Genomic DNA, 18,068 nt, shown 5'->3' on the forward strand with positions numbered 1-18,068 from the left:
AGCTGTATGATCTGTGTCTGTAGCTGTATGGTCTGTGGCTGTATGGTCTGTGGCTGTATGGTCTGTGGCTGTATGGTCTGTAGCTGTATGGTCTGTAGCTGTATGGTCTGTAGCTGTGTGGTCTGTGGCTGTATGGTCTGTAGCTGTATGGTCTGTAGCTGTATATTCTGTGGCTGTATGGTCTGTAGCTGTATGGTCTGTGGCTGTATGGTCTGTGGCTGTATGGTCTGTAGCTGTATGGTCTGTAGCTGTATGGTCTGTGGCTGTATGATCTGTGTCTGTAGCTGTATGGTCTGTGTCTGTAGCTGTATGGTCTGTAACTGTATGATCTGTGTCTGTTGCTGTATGGTCTGTAGCTGTATGGTCTGTGGCTTCATGGTCTGTAGCTGTATGGTCTGTAGCTGTATGGTCTGTAGCTGTATGGTCTGGGGCTTCATGGTCTGTGGCTTCATGGTCTGTAGTTGTATGGTCTGTGTCTGTAGCTGTATGATCTGTGACTGTACGGTCTGTAGCTGTGTGGTCTGTGACTGTGTGGTCTGTGGCTTCATGGTCTGTAGCTGTATGATCTGTGACTGTACGGTCTGTAGCTGTGTGGTCTGTGACTGTGTGGTCTGTGGCTTCATGGTCTGTAGCTGTATGGTCTGTAGCTGTATGATCTGTAGCTGTATGGTCTGTAGCTGTGTGGTCTGTGGCTGTATGGTCTGTAGCTGTGTGGTCTGTGGCTGTGTGGTCTGTGGCTGTATGGTCTGTAGCTGTATGGTCTGTAGCTGTGTGGTCTGTGGCTGTGTGGTCTGTAGCTGTATGGTCTGTAGCTGTGTGGTCTGTGGCTGTATGGTCTGTGGCTGTATGGTCTGTGGCTGTATGGTCTGTAGCTGTATGGTCTGTAGCTGTATGGTCTGTGGCTGTATGATCTGTGTCTGTAGCTGTATGATCTGTGTGTGTAGCTGTATGGTCTGTAGCTGTATGGTCTGTAGCTGTATGGTCTGTAGCTGTGTGGTCTGTGGCTTCATGGTCTGTGGCTGTATGGTCTGTAGCTGTATGGTCTGTGGCTTCATGGTCTGTGGCTTCATGGTCTGTGGCTGTATGGTCTGTAGCTGTATGGTCTGTAGCTGTATGGTCTGTGGCTTCATGGTCTGTAGCTGTATGGTCTGTGGCTTCATGGTCTGTGGCTGTGTGGTCTGTGGCTTCATGGTCTGTGGCTGTGTGGTCTGTAGCTGTATGGTCTGTGGCTTCATGGTCTGTGGCTTCATGGTCTGTAGCTGTATGGTCTGTGGCTTCATGGTCTGTGGCTTCATGGTCTGTGGCTGTATGGTCTGTAGCTTCATGGTCTGTAGCTGTATGGTCTGTAGCTGTATGATCTGTAGCTGTATGGTCTGTGGCTTCATGGTCTGTGGCTGTATGATCTGTGTCTGTGGCTATATGGTCTGTAGCGGTATGGTCTGTGGCTTCATGGTCTGTGGCTGTATGATCTGTGTCTGTAGCTGTATGGTCTGTGGCTGTATGGTCTGTAGCTGTATGGTCTGTGGCTGTGTGGTCTGTGGCTTCATGGTCTGTGGCTTCATGGTCTGTAGCTGTATGGTCTGTGGCTTCATGGTCTGTGGCTTCATGGTCTGTGGCTGTATGGTCTGTAGCTTCATGGTCTGTGGCTGTATGGTCTGTGGCTGTAGCTGTATGGTCTGTGGCTGTAGCTGTATGGTCTGTGGCTTCATGGTCTGTGGCTGTATGGTCTGTGGCTGTAGCTGTATGGTCTGTGGCTGTATGGTCTGTGGCTGTGTGGTCTGTGGCTTCATGGTCTGTGGCTTCATGGTCTGTGGCTTCATGGTCTGTGGCAGTGTGGTCTGTGGCTTCATGGTCTGTGGCTGTATGGTCTGTGGCTGTATGGTCTGTGGCTTCATGGTCTGTGGCTGTATGGTCTGTAGCTGTATGGTCTGTGGCTGTATGGTCTGTAGCTTCATGGTCATTAATACATTCATGCAACAAGTAAAGAAAACGATTTGCTGTTTCTAATAAATGAAACAGGAACATTAAAGTTTTTAAGTGTCCTGAAATAACAAACAAGTTAAACAGATCAGTGGGGCCACAAACCAGTTTAACAGCGCTCACATAATCATTATTTATCCCTGCAGTGCCTGATGGAGTTTGGCTAAAGCTTATTAACGCTGCTCAGCAGATTGAATTTCACATTTCACACAGACTCATTTCATTTAGCCATAGTTTCCAAAAAATTGTGATAAGATGTAAAGGTCATGCAATTATGGTGAGAACCTTTAAACTTTCCAACAAGTTTCCTAAAAACTTTTCTCACATTAGAGCAAAATTCAGCTGCAGCCGCCGGCCGGAGAGAAGCAGCTAATTGTGTGGACTCCTGGGAGCTTTAATAACCTGCTGTAACCCAGAAACAACAACACAATCCTCTCTGAGGAGCACCACCACCTTAACACACAACTTAACACCTGAGGAGTGCAGCTGCTGTCCTTTTATTAAATCCACACAGTGTAATGGATTCATCAGGAACAAACAGCCCCGAGGTGGAAACACAGCGATAATAAGAAATATGTCTTAATGCAGCCGTTCACCAACAACATGCACATTACGTTTCATCTGGATTCCTGCACTTGAAAAACAAAACAGGAACATCACGACTGCCTTTTTATATCTGTGTCATTTCACTGCAGAATGTGCATCATTGAGTTTCATATCAAAGGCTTCCTCCGTCTGCACGAATGGAAATGAGATTATTTTGCAGCAGCATATCGTCTGCCTTCAGGCTGATAAACTGGGACACAACACAGATAGTCACCCATTAGGAATGATGCAGTAATGCTCTGCTTGACATGGATTTTTGCCATATTGTGATTTGTTGGTGATTTGTAATTGCAGCGTAACAGACAGTGTGCTTTGTTCTCTTGTTTTTAAAATGATTGTTTTCATGATGATATTTCCTCTGGATCGTAATCAAAGTGATGGAGACGAGATGACGAACAAGACTCACTGAAGCCAGCTCTGAGAAAATGATCAGCTTTTATCTGCTCGCTTGATGAATCTGTGACAAATGTCCTGTTCTCACTGACAGAGGTGGGAAGTTACGAAGTACAAATACTCTGTTACTGAGCTAGATGTCTCAGGTATCTGTACTGTACCTGAGTATCTCTGTGACTTTCCCTCTCTACATCTGAACACAAACATCTGAACTTTCTCCTCCTCACATTTTCAGAACAGCCTCGTTACTGTAGTTTGATGCATTTGAGGTGAATTATGTATTATAGTTATTTGGCGTCATCGCACGCCGCCTTCCCAACATCACGAGACTGATGTCGACCTATCAGAGCACATCACAATGTTTCGTGTGGTGTCACAAGGTAAAGGACGACTGTGTGAATGTGATCAGGGCGTTCCTGACAAAGAGCATTGCTCTCTGTCAACTCTCCCTGAATAAACAAAGGTTTAAAAAGGTTCCTGACCTTCTCTGTCAGCACAGACAGTCGCTGGCGATCGTCAGTCGTTGTGCTGTGAGGACATGTTGTCTTTTGGAGCTTTGGCTGTTTCGTAAATTCAAACCCAGTTTTGTTGTTTGTGTCACGAGTTATCAAACCTGCACTTTGTTTCTAAAGATGCTTCAAGATAATAAGATAACTGTCAGAAGACAAAATGATAATAACTGTGTACTGGAGCTTTCGTCTCAATTAATCATTAACGACAACAAACAAAAGCCCAGACAGCAACTGTCCAAAAGATATTTCACTGAACATCTAATCCTCAAATTTGAGAAGCTGTAATCAGCTAAGTTTCCATTTCACCTCTTGAAAAATGTTTGCAACAATTAAATTAGTTTTGTTTCTGTAGAAAATACAGATTCATGCAAACACGACAGACTGACATCCAATAATTCATCATCCATCTCCACATATCTCTCATCCACCCATCCATCCACTGGCTCCTACCTTTTCTGCAGACTGCGCCGTGCCGAAGAAGATGGGTATAAAAGCCAGCCACACGATGCAGGTGGTGTACATGGTGAAGCCGATGGGCTTGGCCTCGTTAAAATTCTCGGGCACCCCGCGGGTCTTTATAGCGTAAACAGTACACGTCACCATCAACAAGATACTGTAACCCAACGAACAGATGATCTGAAGATCTGTGATGTCACATTTCAACACCCCTCGTGCGAGATCCGGGTTGAAGGTCTTCTGCTCGTCGTAGTCTATGATGGTGTTGGGCGGATCCACCATGAACCAGATGAACACCCCCAGCAGCTGGACCGAGATGAGGCTGGAGGTGATGGCCAGCTGCGAGGTGGGGCTGATCAGCCGGGGCGCCGTCACCGACTTCTTGCCCTGCTCGAAGATGCGGAAGATGCGGTTGGTTTTGGTGAGGAGGGCGGCGTAGCTGATGCACATGCCCAGGCCGAGGAAAATCCTCCTGAACGAGCACACGCCAACATCCGGCTTGGCGATCATGAGGAAGGTGATGATGTAACACAAAAATATCCCAGTGAGGAGAACATAACTCAGCTCCCTGCCGGACGCTCGGACTATCGGCGTGTCGTTGTACCGTATGAACGTAGCCATGACAAAGATGGTGGCGATGATCCCGAGCATCGCCAGGAAAACTGGAATCACGGCCCAGGGCGAGTGCCACTCCAGCTTGATGATGGGGATGGGCTGACAGGCCGTACGGTTGGCGTTGGGCCTCATGTTGTAGGAGCAGAGCTTGCAGCTGAACTCGTCGTTCTGGTACTGGTAGCCGTCGCAGGGCTCGCAGTGCCAGCAGCACGGCATCCCTTTCACCACCTTCTTCCTCTCGCCGGTTTTACAGGGAAGGCTGCACACAGAGCTGGGGATGTCCTGCTCCCCCCGAGGCCACTGCATGTCCTCGATCTGGAGACAGAGACAAGCAATGGTTAGATCAGCTGTTCCCAAACATCTTCATTTGATCTTGTTTTGGGCAAAGATTGAAATTAAGAGTCAAATGATGGCAGGTAACATTTGTGTAAACCACAGTACGTCTACGTGTCATTCTACGTGTAATATTTAAATTACTACAACACGTGTCATATCACATTCAGATCACACGTTTATGAGCTGGTTTTCATGTCTGGAGGTGGAGGAGTTACATCTAGGCGACAAGGCCGCGAGTCAGAGACGACTGTTTGAGACGCCGAATCAGGTGTTTTAAACCAAAACATGGTGTTTTCCTCACTCTAACCTCAACAAGAGGTTTTAGTGCCTGAACCTCACCAGACTGTGAGCACAGTGGTGTCACACAAATGTATTTAAAACTCAACCAAAAGAGACAAACAGCTTCAACAAATCCACGGTTTGCAGAAATGTATATGGTCAAAATTCATTCTACCGACTGAGTTGGTTTAAAGTATTTCGCTCAAAACAAAACAGAAAGTCTGCGGCCCTTTTAACCCATTAACGACTAACGACTACATTCATTATGTTCAGGAAAAGCCCCACAGGTTTTCTTCTGTTGGAGGTAGAAACACAAACGAGGCTACACATGACAAACACACACACACATATATATATATATACGTATATTTCACATATTTATCATGACTCACTTGGTAGACAATGATAAATATCAGATTTTGAAACTGAGGTTGTTCCGAATGCAGCGGCAACAAGCATTTAATAAGATCAGACAAGATAAACCTTTATTAGTCCCACAAAGGGAACATTTGCAACAATATAGCAGCAAAAATAGAGAGCATTAATTAAAAACAGCAGTAATAAATAAGTAAAAAATATAGAAAATAAATAAAAAAGCAGTAGAAACAAAAAACTCCACACTATTGCACATTGACGAGAGATTCACATGTTTTGTATAATCTTGTGTGATCTAATGTCTTGCAGATTTTGAGAAACAACCATTTCCAACATATTGACGTTATTACATTTACATTTAGTCGTTTGTTGCGTCAGGTCTCTAATTCTGATGGATTGTCACATCTCTGGTGACTAAATGAACTGAAGACATGTCGCAGCAGGCTTCACCAGCCTTCATGTGTGTGTTGCATCGGGAAACACAATCAGGACATGTTTACTTTCTATATTGCTCACGGACACATGTATTTACTGCAGCCTCCTCCAGAGGACACGTGAAGCAGGAGAAGTTTATACCAACAGGGTTCAGGAGCGTTCAAGGTGATATTACATCATGTGTTTGTATTTATGTCTCTGGTGGACTCGTTCCCTCTGTTTTGTGTGCAGCCAGCGAGGTTTGTTTATTCATGTGTTTTATGTCTTTGTGGATATTTTTATTTTGGCTGCTGCAGTCTGAGTCTGTGTTTGAAACGACTGCGTGATTATTCTGTTCATCTCCACGTGTTTGAACAGTTGGACGGTGGAGTTGATGACGGTGATGTTGGCTGAAGTTCAGACCAATAAATCCACCAGTAACAGAAGAACCATGGTGTCAACCTGAAGATTAAGTATAACCATGGATGAAGTGAAAAGACTCAGATGTTTATGTGTCTTATCTGTGTAATGAGTCCAGGTTCTAGACTGTGAATTGTTCAAGTGTGTTCAGGACATAAACTGGATCCAGAGTCTGTACTCAGGACTACAGTAAAGATTTTGTCTTCTTCTCTAAAATGATCTTTAAAATAGAAACTTTTGTTTTCTCTGAAATGTAAACTCTCTTTAACAAAGACTGAATGAATGTGACAGTAGAATATTTCCTCGGTGTGACTCGACTGTGCAGTGAAACCAGTTTTAAGCGATGGCTCTGTGAGATATCGACTCGGAGGTTCTGCTCTCTCGGTCTCAGATTTATAGCTCAGATTTTATCTCCAGCGTAGCTCCGCTGTTAAACAAGAGGTTTGCTTTGGCTCTGAAGCAAAGGTCTCATTGATTTGACAGCTTGACTGCTGCTAATGAGTAATGAATACTCGATTAGTGCAACATCGATATGGATAAATTCCACCTGGATCATCGCTCTGCACCGAGCGGACATTCAGTTATCTGCAGTTTCTCCTCAGATCTACAGCCTCTACAGGGTTTCAAGGATCCTCCCTGCTCCTCGAGGAGTCCTTGAGCAAGGCATTTAACTAGGTCTGTAGCTCACGACTTTAACGAGGAGGCAGACGGTGGCATCTGATCTATACATGATGTTAAGCTGTACGTCAGGTGGAGCTGCAGCTCAGTCACCAGGATGAAATGTTAACAGTTGATGTTTCTGCAAACTGCAGAGAAGTTTTATCTATCTTCATGTCAGAGCCTCGTATAAAGACTTTTGTGGCTCCAGAGGAAGCTGCATGTAATAAGTGGCTCAGTTGCATTGTGGGTAATATAGGCAGCAGGATTTGAAAATGGAGAATGCATGGAATAAAACAGGTGATATCTGTGGATCAGCTGTCCATAATGAGTCCAACAGTGTTACAGGATTGCAATGCCTGGTGCCTACATTACCCACAATGCAACTGAGCCACTGAGTGACATCACTGGAGGCAGTTTATCAGATTACATGAAAGGTTTTGTACTACGCGTTTCCCTTTAATAATGTTTAGTTTTGATAATGTTTTGTAGCCAACAGCTGTAGATTAAATCAACACATAAAACTGAGAACATGCTTCACTGATGCATCTCTGATAATAATCTGATAGTATGAATAATCTGTACTGCACAAGATAAATATTTTAATATTTCAATACATATGAGACTAATTTCAAACATGAGCCTGTTTCACTTCTTCATATCAGTGTAATGTGATTACAAGGTGTGTTATTGTCTTCACACTGTTTAATTCATGATGATAATGTAATGTTAATATATTGATCTACGTATATAAAACTGTATTTGTGCTGTATGAGAGACGACAGGCTCAGTCCACACGTCTTCACACAGATTATCTGCAGACACACTGCGACTCCTCTGTGAGCAGAAGGATTAAAACAAGTCCTCAAAGAAAGACACACATTATTTTAAATATTTCATTGTATAATATTGGAAGGGGGCAGATCGGATTAGTCAGAAGCATCCTGAATATTTCATTTTCAATATGTCGTTATGTGACAAGAGTGTGTGAATCAGTTCACATCCTCCACCAACACTTCCCGTCTTGAAACTGTGCCCGGACCTTGGAAGCAGCTCCAGTGACTGACGGCGGCCAAACACCCTGTTATTGTGTATTGATGGTGATTGTTCTGGCAGATAGCTGGCGTCTGTTTAAAGGATCTGAAAGAACTTGGAGGGATTTCAAATGCTGCTGTGACCCAGGGCTGATCAGTTACACAGCGCTAAGGACATCCTCAAACAGATTATCTACAAAGACCGATGTGAACCAGTCTTTGGTTCCAGGAGCCACGGGCCACGCTCCAGAGGAAAGTGAGAAATTGACATTGTACGTTATCACCACCCACGATCAGCCAGACCGTCCCCGGGCCGCCTGTGTGCTACCCAAAAAGCCGAGTTGATAACCTGGGCGAGCCGGGGATGAAAAGCTGCATCAAGCTAACAGCCTGAGTCAGCCGAAGGCTTGTATTTGGCCACGCTGAGGATTCAGAGCAACAACAAAAAGCCAAACTCCAAACAGCCTCTAATCTTCCTCCCTCCTGAAGGCAGCCGGCCGACTGCGAGAAGAAAAGAGGATCTGCCCTCCCACTCGTCTCCGGCACATCTCTCTGTCTCTCACTTCAGTTCTCTTATTTTCTGATCATATTCATCAGCCTCTGCTTCCACACACCCGTCCGTCCACCGACCCTAACCCCCATCAGGACACTAATCCCTGCTGCTCCTCGCTGATCGCTCACAGGCAGGTGAAGTGTATTAAAATCTGACCTGTCATGTAAGAAACAAGCTTTGCCGCACAGAGTTGATGAGTGGCTGCCTACAGACTGACTCACGGCTTCGCTAATCCAAAAGGATTTCAGGCTGGAGGTTCAAACAGGATTCAGAGCGCCCGCCGCAGCGTCGGGTCAATCATTTAAATGGAAACTCCATCCGTCTTCTCGCCGTCGTGCCGGGCAGGAGGGCTGCCAGCCACCGTTCAATAATTCACACAGGTCTTTGAAGAGGTGTCCCAGCTGGTAGAGACATCAGGACAGGACGTCTCTCTGGTCTTAAATCTCTGACTATATGCTCATATTAAAGTCCACACGTCTCTTCTTCCCTCCAGCTGAAGATCAGCCTGAGCGAGTGATGAAGTCCTGAACTGAGCTCACACTGACACAGTCTGTCAGGGAGACGAAGTGAAGCGTGTGGAGGCTCGGGCTGCAAACACAAAACCATACGAGGACAGACGTCCTCATTAGTCCTTTAGGTTTGCTTAATGTTGAGGTCCCTGTAATGAGCTTCATTTGTCCTTATTAGATGCTTATTAACATTATTATAATTCTCCTTCAGCTGCTCCTCTAAACAAACTCAATACAGTTCAGCCTGTTCTTCACGTTGAATCCTTTTTTCTCACTATGACGACTCTCCTTCAGATAAATGCACCAGTTCAGCTGAGCTTCAGCGTTTCAGCAGCCAGAATTCATACAGAAACGACCTGCTGTGGTTTTACTGTGTTGATCTCTTCTGCTGCTCCTCCTGAGCTTTCTACCATTTTCTTCCTTGTTTAAGTGTTTTTTGGAGACTTCTCCTGATCCAAATCAGGATCTAAAGGCCGACGCTGTCGTATCCTGTAAAGCCTCTGGAGGTGAAACTGACTCGACACAGTGAGTTCAGGTTTCTCATGCGCTCACTTCAGACCTGTGGAGATCTCAGCGACTCATTAATGACTCATCGTCATGATACAATTGAATCTTTCCTTTTTTCAAAGAGAACTCACTTTTATTAACATCGCTAATTGTTCAAAAACACTCAGGGACTACAGAGATCAGACGTGGACAAACAGTTTGATCCTCTACATGTGTTTACTGTGACATCACTGTGGTTCAGGTAACTTTAGGTTGACAGCTTTAAACCTGAGCTTCACAAAGAAAAGGAGTGAAGATGTGTTGAGAGTCCTCTGTGATGTCCGTCCTCCTCGTCTCTCCGTCTCTTTGTCTGTCTCTGTCTCCTCCTCCACCCTCTGTTTCTCTTATCATCCCTCTGCAGACCTTTGCTCCTCCGCCTGCCTCTGCTCTGCTGTCGATAAACCGTCTGCCCACCTGGATGTCAGTGAAGCTGCAGGTCAGGTGAGCGCCGACATTCAGCTTTGGTCGGAATAAAGACTGTAAGTGTCCAGAACAAACGAACCACCTGTGAGGGAGAAGAAAAGGAAATGTGCCTCTGCAGATACTGGAGGAGGGACGGCTTCTCTTCCAGAGGCTGTCACACCCGTTCCTTCATGTCTCTTCCTCTTCCTCTGTCTCCTTCTCCTGTCTCCTCCTCTTCCTCCCGTCTCGTCTCTCAGGAGCTCCTCGTGTGTTTGTTCAGACGTCTATAAATCCAATAATGAACAACAACAGCAATCTTCCCATACGGGGCCCGGGGGCTCTCGGGGGTTATGATTGGTTCATGTGGCTGGAAGATCTTCTGTCCACTGAGCAGTTAATCCATGTGATTATTAGCTCCTTCCTCCCCTTCCTCCTCCTCCTCTTCCTGCTCCTCCCCTTCCTCCTCCTCCTCTTCCTCCTCTTCCTCCTCCTCCTCCTCCTGAACATGTCTGACACTGCAGTTCATTCTCCAGCCTTTAGGGGTCCCTGGTCCCTGAGCTCATCATACAAACCTTTTGAGGAAACAGTGATCAGCATCTACGCTCCGTTGCCATGGATACGATGCAGGATCCATCTCTCTCTCTTTTATTTTGGCCTTGAGTCTTGATCGCCCTGCTCCCCCCACTGCCTCTCCTCTGTTTCCATCCTGCTGCTGTTTTACAGCTGCAGTAAACTGCTCCTACGGTAAACTGCTCCTACGGTAAACTGTTGCTACGGTAAACTGCGTTCAGGAGCGCCGAGAGAAAAACGCTGCATGTGAGTCTCGTCTCTATAACAACAGTATCCCGATGGACACTGATCCTCTGAGGTTTGTTTTTTATTTGACATCGGGACATCAGAGTGAGGAGGGTGTAGGTGATGACATCATCCATAGGAGACAAAGATACAGGAGAAAGAAAAAGAGGTGAGGAAGATGCTGAGCCTTTTCTCTGGGCAGCTGCCTGATGCTGCAGACGCTCGCCACGTGGACACGGCAAGAAGACGGGTGATTGGCCACAAAGAGCTTCCTTTGTGATTACGAGTCCGAGCTGCACGGCCTTTAATTAAACTGAAAATCATAAAAACATAAATCTCTTCTCTAGAACAAACAGACCTGTTGACAGGAAGTAGAAAGAAGCTGGAAAATAACATTTCAAAGTAACGACTGACTCAGAGCCTCTCGAACCTGTTAACTTCCTGTTCATTAAGTCACTGTTCGTTTTACAAACTTAGCTGAGTTACTTTAACTCTCACCACCGCCTCCTTTTCTCTCCGCTTCTCCTTGTTTATATCTTTCTTCTGCATGTTCAGACCCCACCTCCTCCATCTCCTCCTCATCTCCTCCTCCTCCGTCACCTCCTCATCTCCTCCTCCATCATCTCCTCATCTCCTCCTCCTCCGTCACCTCCTCCGTCACCTCCTCATCTCCTCCTCCATCTCCTCCTCATCTCCTCCTCCTCCGTCACCTCCTCATCTCCTCCTCCATCTCCTCCTCATCTCCTCCTCCTCCGTCACCTCCTCCGTCACCTCCTCATCTCCTCCTCATCTCCTCCTCCTCCATCACCTCCTCCATCACCTCCTCATCTCCTCCTCCATCTCCTCCTCATCTCCTCCTCCTCCATCACCTCCTCCGTCACCTCCTCATCTCCTCCTCATCTCCTCCTCCTCCATCACCTCCTCCATCACCTCCTCATCTCCTCCTCGTCTCCTCCTCGTCTCCTCCTCCGTCACCTCCTCCGTCACCTCCTCCATCTCCTCCTCATCTCCTCCTCCTCCGTCACCTCCTCATCTCCTCCTCCATCTCCTCCTCCTCCGTCACCTCCTCCGTCACCTCCTCTGCTCCTCCTCTGCTCCTCCTCCATCAGCTCTGATTTAAAGTGAAGATGTAAATGGGTGTTCAGCTTTAGGTCCAGACTCTTGTAGAGAGGACAGAGAAGGTCTGAAATGCTCCTGTGGGTGTTTGTTTTAGATTTCTAGACATTTATGAGAATCTGTGAATGTCTGATGAGATTTGCTTCATTTACATATTCAAACACAAAATATCAGAAAACAAAAAATAATTGTCTCGATGTCAGAAATCAACTGGAGAGGTTTCAACGTTAACACACCTCCTGTCACCTGTGACTAACTGCCATAACACACACACACACACACACACACACACACACACACACACACACACACACACACACACACACACACACACACACAGTACCGTGGTGACTGTGGATGATGATTAAACTGATTCATTGGTTGGAAAAGGACTACACACGTGAACGCTGTACGACTGAACTCATACCACAAACACGTGTGTGTGTGTGTGTGTGTGTGACGTCCTTCATGCCTCAATGAGTTCACGATGGAAGAAAATCAGACCAGATCAAAGCTACTGAAGCTCGCGTCATATTAATATCATTCAAAGACTATTAAAGTTAAAGGTAGAGTCAGTAGGATTTGTCCCAGCTGTTCCTGAACGCACCACAAAGATAGTTGACTGTTGAGTCTCATTCCCAGGACGTCAAACAGCCACATGTTGGGTTGGTAAAGCGTCCCGAGCAGCAACAAAGAGAGAAAATAAGAAACTCTCTGCAGATACGAGACACTAACACGCCTTTTCTCCCCATTCAGCCTCCCTCTCTGTCTGTTCACCTCTTTTACGTCTTTGTCTCGTCTCGCTGCGTCTGCCGTGCGTGATGTGCTCTGATAGGTCGACATCAGTCTCGTGATGTTGGGAAGGCGGCGTGCGATGACGCCAAATAACAATAATCCATAATTCACCTCAAATGCATCAAACTACAGTAACGAGGCTGTTTGAAGCTGTGAGGAGGAGAAAGTTCAGATATAGGGAGGAGCTTGGTGTGGATATCGATTGGTGTTTACTGCAGCCAATAGCGCTGAATATGTGTTACACCCCCCGCCAAAGCTATCTGCCAACTCTGGACAGACTGCCAGCTCCCACTGAACACGACCGGACCGGGAAGACGAGAAACCACTGGGAAGGTGTTCCCACCGGGAACGTGGTTCTTGCTGGGTTTGGCTCCTGGTACCCGGGACCGAGCCTGCAGATTTCTTAGCTGCACGGCTACAGGCTGACAAACAGAACCGTGAGCCCGGACAGAGGCGAACATTAAACTGAGCATCTCAGGAGGTTTACAGCAGCTTTTTGTTATTCCGACCTCAGATGCTGCCGTGTTTCCCGGCCTGCTGTGACTCTGCATTATTTAAGGAAAGAGAATAATGAAAGCATTGTGTAAATTAACTGGGAGGAAGTGCAGTGTTTTCCCTCCACAGGTGAGAAATTGACTGCCTTTGTTCTCTGAGGAATAAATCTGAATAAAACAACTTCTAACCTTCTTCAAAGGAAAGTTACAGTGGTGAAAACAGGACAATTTGAATAATTACATTCCTTTCAGCTGCGCTCCAGAGACACAGCAGAGCAAGACAAACTGCAGGACGAGGGCCACAACATCATGCAGCTGAAGGTGAGACACCTCTGAAAACATCTCCTGCTGCTCACAGAGTTTGTACAAGGACACAGAGGGAATCTGAGTCTACAGCTGCGGCTGCTTTGTTAACCGACGGGACACCGAGTCGAACACGAGTCTGAGCTCCACCAGACCTCATCCTCAGAGGATCACTGGAGTTAATACACACAAGAGAACTAGAGGAAGTTACAGCAGAGTTTACAGCTGACATCATGACGACGTCTGATTCACATGACAGACACCATTACATCATACAGTAACCATGGAAACAACCATGTAGGAGGTCAGAAAGGTTTCCTAACGCAGTAAATAATATAACTCCTGCCACCAGGTCCAACTGGACTCAAACAACCACACACACACGCACGCACGCACACACATACACACACACATGCACGCACGCACGCACGCACGCACACACACATACATACACACACACACACACACACACACACACACACACACACGCACACACACATTAAGTTGAGATAACAAAGAAGAAGGTTTTGAGTAAAACATAAACAACCTCAGATGATCTCCAGCAGGTTGAAATAAATATGTTGTTCCTCAGCAGAAAAACTCCAATTTATTTTTAGATATTATCAACTGTATATTTTATACATCATGGGCGGATCAATACTTTTCTCTTTCTACTCATCCAGACCTGGAAAAGACTGAAATCAAGCTCAAAACTTTGCTGTTCTGAGGACAGAAACAGACGAGCAACATCGTCTCTGTCAGGTGTTTCCTTTATAATGGAGGCGTGTGTGTGTGTGTGTGTGTGTGTGTGCGTGTGTGTGTGTGTGTGTGTGTGTGTTTTGCTGCAGTACCATCAGTGACCACCGGGACAAACTGACAGTTGGGGCAGACACATGCAGGTACACAGATGCAGATGCTTCAGTTCGTCCAGGAGACATCAGGCTTGTTGAATGTGTCACCTTTAAATTGAAAATGAAGCGCCTGCAGTCTTCGTCACTCTTCTTCTCTTCCTCTCTGTGCAGGAGGTGCAGCAGCACTCAGTCCTCCACAGACACCGTGTTTGTTTACTGCTGCTGTCAATCCCTCTGATTGGCTGTGTGTCGCCCCTCTGAGGACTGGTGTTACCTCCACCTGTGTAAGAGCTCACACTGAGTATGTTGACGTCTGTGCCAGCCGGTCCAGGTGTGTGTTTGTGTGGACGGCGTTTCTGCCCTGAGGCCGAGTGCGTCGCTGTGTCAGCTCTCTTCATGCAGCCGCCGTCCGACCATACTGACATTAATATGAGGGATTTGAGAGAAACAACACCATTTCAGTAGACGGAGGGCTGAAGAGCAACATTTGTTCCTTTCACTCAGACTCTCTGAGCTAAACAGTGGGAGGATCTGAACCAGCGACATCCCGGTCTCACACTGGCTTCATTAACCCTCCTGGACCTGTTCATGAGCAGCTCCGGGTCGTCTCCGTCCTCTCCCAATCTCTCCATCTGACTCATAACGCAGCTCGAAGGCCCGTGAGCGATCGCTCTCGCAGAGATCAAGGTCAAATTTCATTACTCCTAATGAGGCTTAGCACCCATCACAATCTCTGCTCTCCATCTCTCTGTGGCTCTCAGACATGAAAGACAAGCAGCAGCAGATTTCTGAGTTGAGCCCAGAGATTTCTGAGTCATTACAGATAACACTGCGGGAGAAAAGAGACGGTATCTTCCTCCCTCGCTGCTGCCACCGCCGCTGGGTCAGAACCACCTTTAATTGTCAAGTACAATCCACTGGAGACTTTGCCCCCTTTGAAAATTGTTTTTGATATATTTGATGTCTGAAACAGGACCTGAAGGGAGGTTTCTGCAGCAGCATTAGTGAGATATTGTCTCTTTAAGAAGAAAAAGCTTTTCAAGAAAATTGCAATTTCAAGCAAATGAGGTTTTGTGTAATTTCAGGGTAATGTGATGTGTTTTCTGCTCCGCCGGAAGATGAAATGTGCAGTAATACACTGCCTCTCTCCTCAGCCGAGACAGGGAAAGTGCATTGGATGCTGTCATCTTTGTGTGTGTGTGTTTGTGTGTTTGCATGCCTCAGTTTGTGTGTGTTTGTGTGTGCATGTATAGAAGGATGCTGGCTGAGCCTGTATATTTCCTGCTGCGCTCCTCTGGTCCTCTGTGATAGATGCTATAATCATCCTGTCAGATCACCCGGCTGTTTCATGTATTTTTGAAGAGTGTGGATCGTGTGTTTCCATCGCCGGCCTCACACGGAGACATTATGGAGACACGAGCGACTGGAGGCTCTCAGAGCGTCGACATCACGACGTGTCCTCACACTTATTATAGAAATGTGTGGGTTCATAAAGCAGCGAGGTTCTCTTACCCCTCCGTCATTGTCTTTATGCTTTCACTAACCTCCAGCCTCAGTGGCCTGAATATACGGCTAATATACGGCTTTACAGCAGTTTATGAATATTTTATTTATCCTTTATTTAACCAGTAATGTCCCTGTAAGGTACAATATCTCTCCTGCTGGTGAGTCCTGGTCGAGTTGGCAGCAGAACAAAATAAAATGGTTTCATATAAAAGCTCATTATAATGTAAATGACATGTTCCCTCTTTACCTGCTGATGTTAGCAGCAGCTGTTTGTTGCAACTGATCCAACCATTGAACAAGTAACACATCATCACCAGACTCCCTTAACAAATGTAGTGATTTTAAGATTTGTTTCATGAGGAGAAACTGAACAAACTTTGTGAAACGGCTTCGACAAAGTCTAAATCATTGTCTCCTTCTTGTGAATTCAGCATTAAATCAAAACATGAAGCCAACTATCATCCACAATTATTTTATTTGGACCTTCTTGTAAATTCAGCAAACATTACACTGTCCACCTGTGATCGGATCACCGAGGACTGATGATACCAAATGTGAACAGCCTCAATACAGTGGCGGCCCGGTCACCAGCAGTATCAGCAGTAAGTTACGAGCGACTTTCATTAACACAAACTGCTGTGTAGATGGTTTATAAAGCCTGCTCTCCAGATAAAATGGAGGACGTGGTTCTGCAGTGTGGACGTGGTTCTGCAGTGTGGATGTGGTTCTGCAGTGTGGACGTGGTTCTGCAGTGTGGATGTGGTTCTGCAGTGTGGACGTGGTTCTGCAGTGTGGACGTGGTTCTGCAGTGTGGATGTGGTTCTGCAGTGTGGACGTGGTTCTGCAGTGTGGACGTGGTTCTGCAGTGTGGATGTGGTTCTGCAGTGTGGACGTGGTTCTGCAGTGTGGACGTGGTTCTGCAGTGTGGATGTGGTTCTTCGGTGTGGACGTGGTTCTGCAGTGTGGACGTGGTTCTTCGGTGTGGATGTGGTTCTGTGTCGTCTCTCCGTCTCCCTCGTTGTCTCTGAGGAATTCACAGTTGTCGTGTTTGTCGTCTCATTTCTCCCTCAGTGACTCCAGAAAGACGTGTTTGCTCGTTCCTCTAGTTATTTACTCGGTTATAGACGGAGATGTGTCGGATTAGAGGAAGACAAGGTCCCAGGATGAAGTCTCCATCTGTCTCCGACTGTCTCCGACTGTCTCCGACTGTCTCCGACTGTCTCTGACTGTCTCTGACTGTCTCCGACTGTCTCCATCTGTCTCCATCTGTCTCCATCTGTCTCCGACTGTCTGCATCTGTCTCCGACTGTCTCTGACTGTCTCTGACTGTCTCCATCTGTCTCTGACTGTCTCTGACTGTCTCCATCTGTCTCCGACTGTCTCCGACTGTCTCCATCTGTCTCCGACTGTCTCCGACTGTCTCCGACTGTCTCCATCTGTCTCCGACTGTGTCCATCTGTCTCCGACTGTCTCTGACTGTCTCCATCTGTCTCCGACTGTCTCCATCTGTGTCCGACTGTCTCCATCTGTCTCCGACTGTCTCTGACTGTCTCCATCTGTGTCCGACTGTCTCCGACTGTGTCCATCTGTCTCCGACTGTCTCTGACTGTCTCCATCTGTGTCCGACTGTCTCCATCTGTGTCCGACTGTCTCTGACTGTCGTCTGTTTCCATCCTGAGCAGCTGTCAGAGAAACGTCCTCCCTGCTGGACTCGGACTGTTTCTCTTCACAGCTTCACTTTTATAATCACTCAGTTACTCATCAGTTTGATCAGTTGTTCTGCAGAACAGCGCCCCCTTCAGTAACGTCTCCCCGGTTCAGCTCTGAACATACAGTAGCTTGCTATATAACTGACATGTTTTACATCATGATGCTGTTTTGACTTTAAGGTGGTCGAATCCAAACCTGTGTACAGATGAAAACTGCCTCGTGGCTAATTCTGTAGTTATAAACTGTCCCTGATTAAATAAAGTGAAGAAGAATAGATCTTCAGCTCTGTCAGCCACTGTAAGATATTGATTAACCACATCTTGTATTTTTGTAAATAGTTATGTAATGATGTCACCAATATTTGGTACGTTAGCACGTGAAACTACTCAACATCTAACGACTTTTAGATTT

The 18,068-nt window shown here is 46.4% G+C and overlaps 1 protein-coding gene across 1 annotated transcript in view; it reads right to left on the reverse strand.

Annotated features, from left to right (window-relative positions):
• Positions 1 to 3,911: 3,911 nt before the first annotated feature.
• grm7 (glutamate metabotropic receptor 7) overlaps positions 3,912 to 18,068 on the reverse strand; it is a 193,381-nt gene continuing 179,224 nt past the window's right edge. The window contains exon 8 of the mRNA XM_073467537.1: positions 3,912 to 4,877. Coding sequence (XP_073323638.1) covers positions 3,912 to 4,877 — 966 coding nt within the window. The remainder of the gene's footprint in view (positions 4,878 to 18,068) is intronic.

The sequence above is a fragment of the Pagrus major genome, chromosome 6, assembly GCF_040436345.1.
Source record: "Pagrus major chromosome 6, Pma_NU_1.0".
Lineage (NCBI taxonomy): Eukaryota > Metazoa > Chordata > Actinopteri > Spariformes > Sparidae > Pagrus > Pagrus major.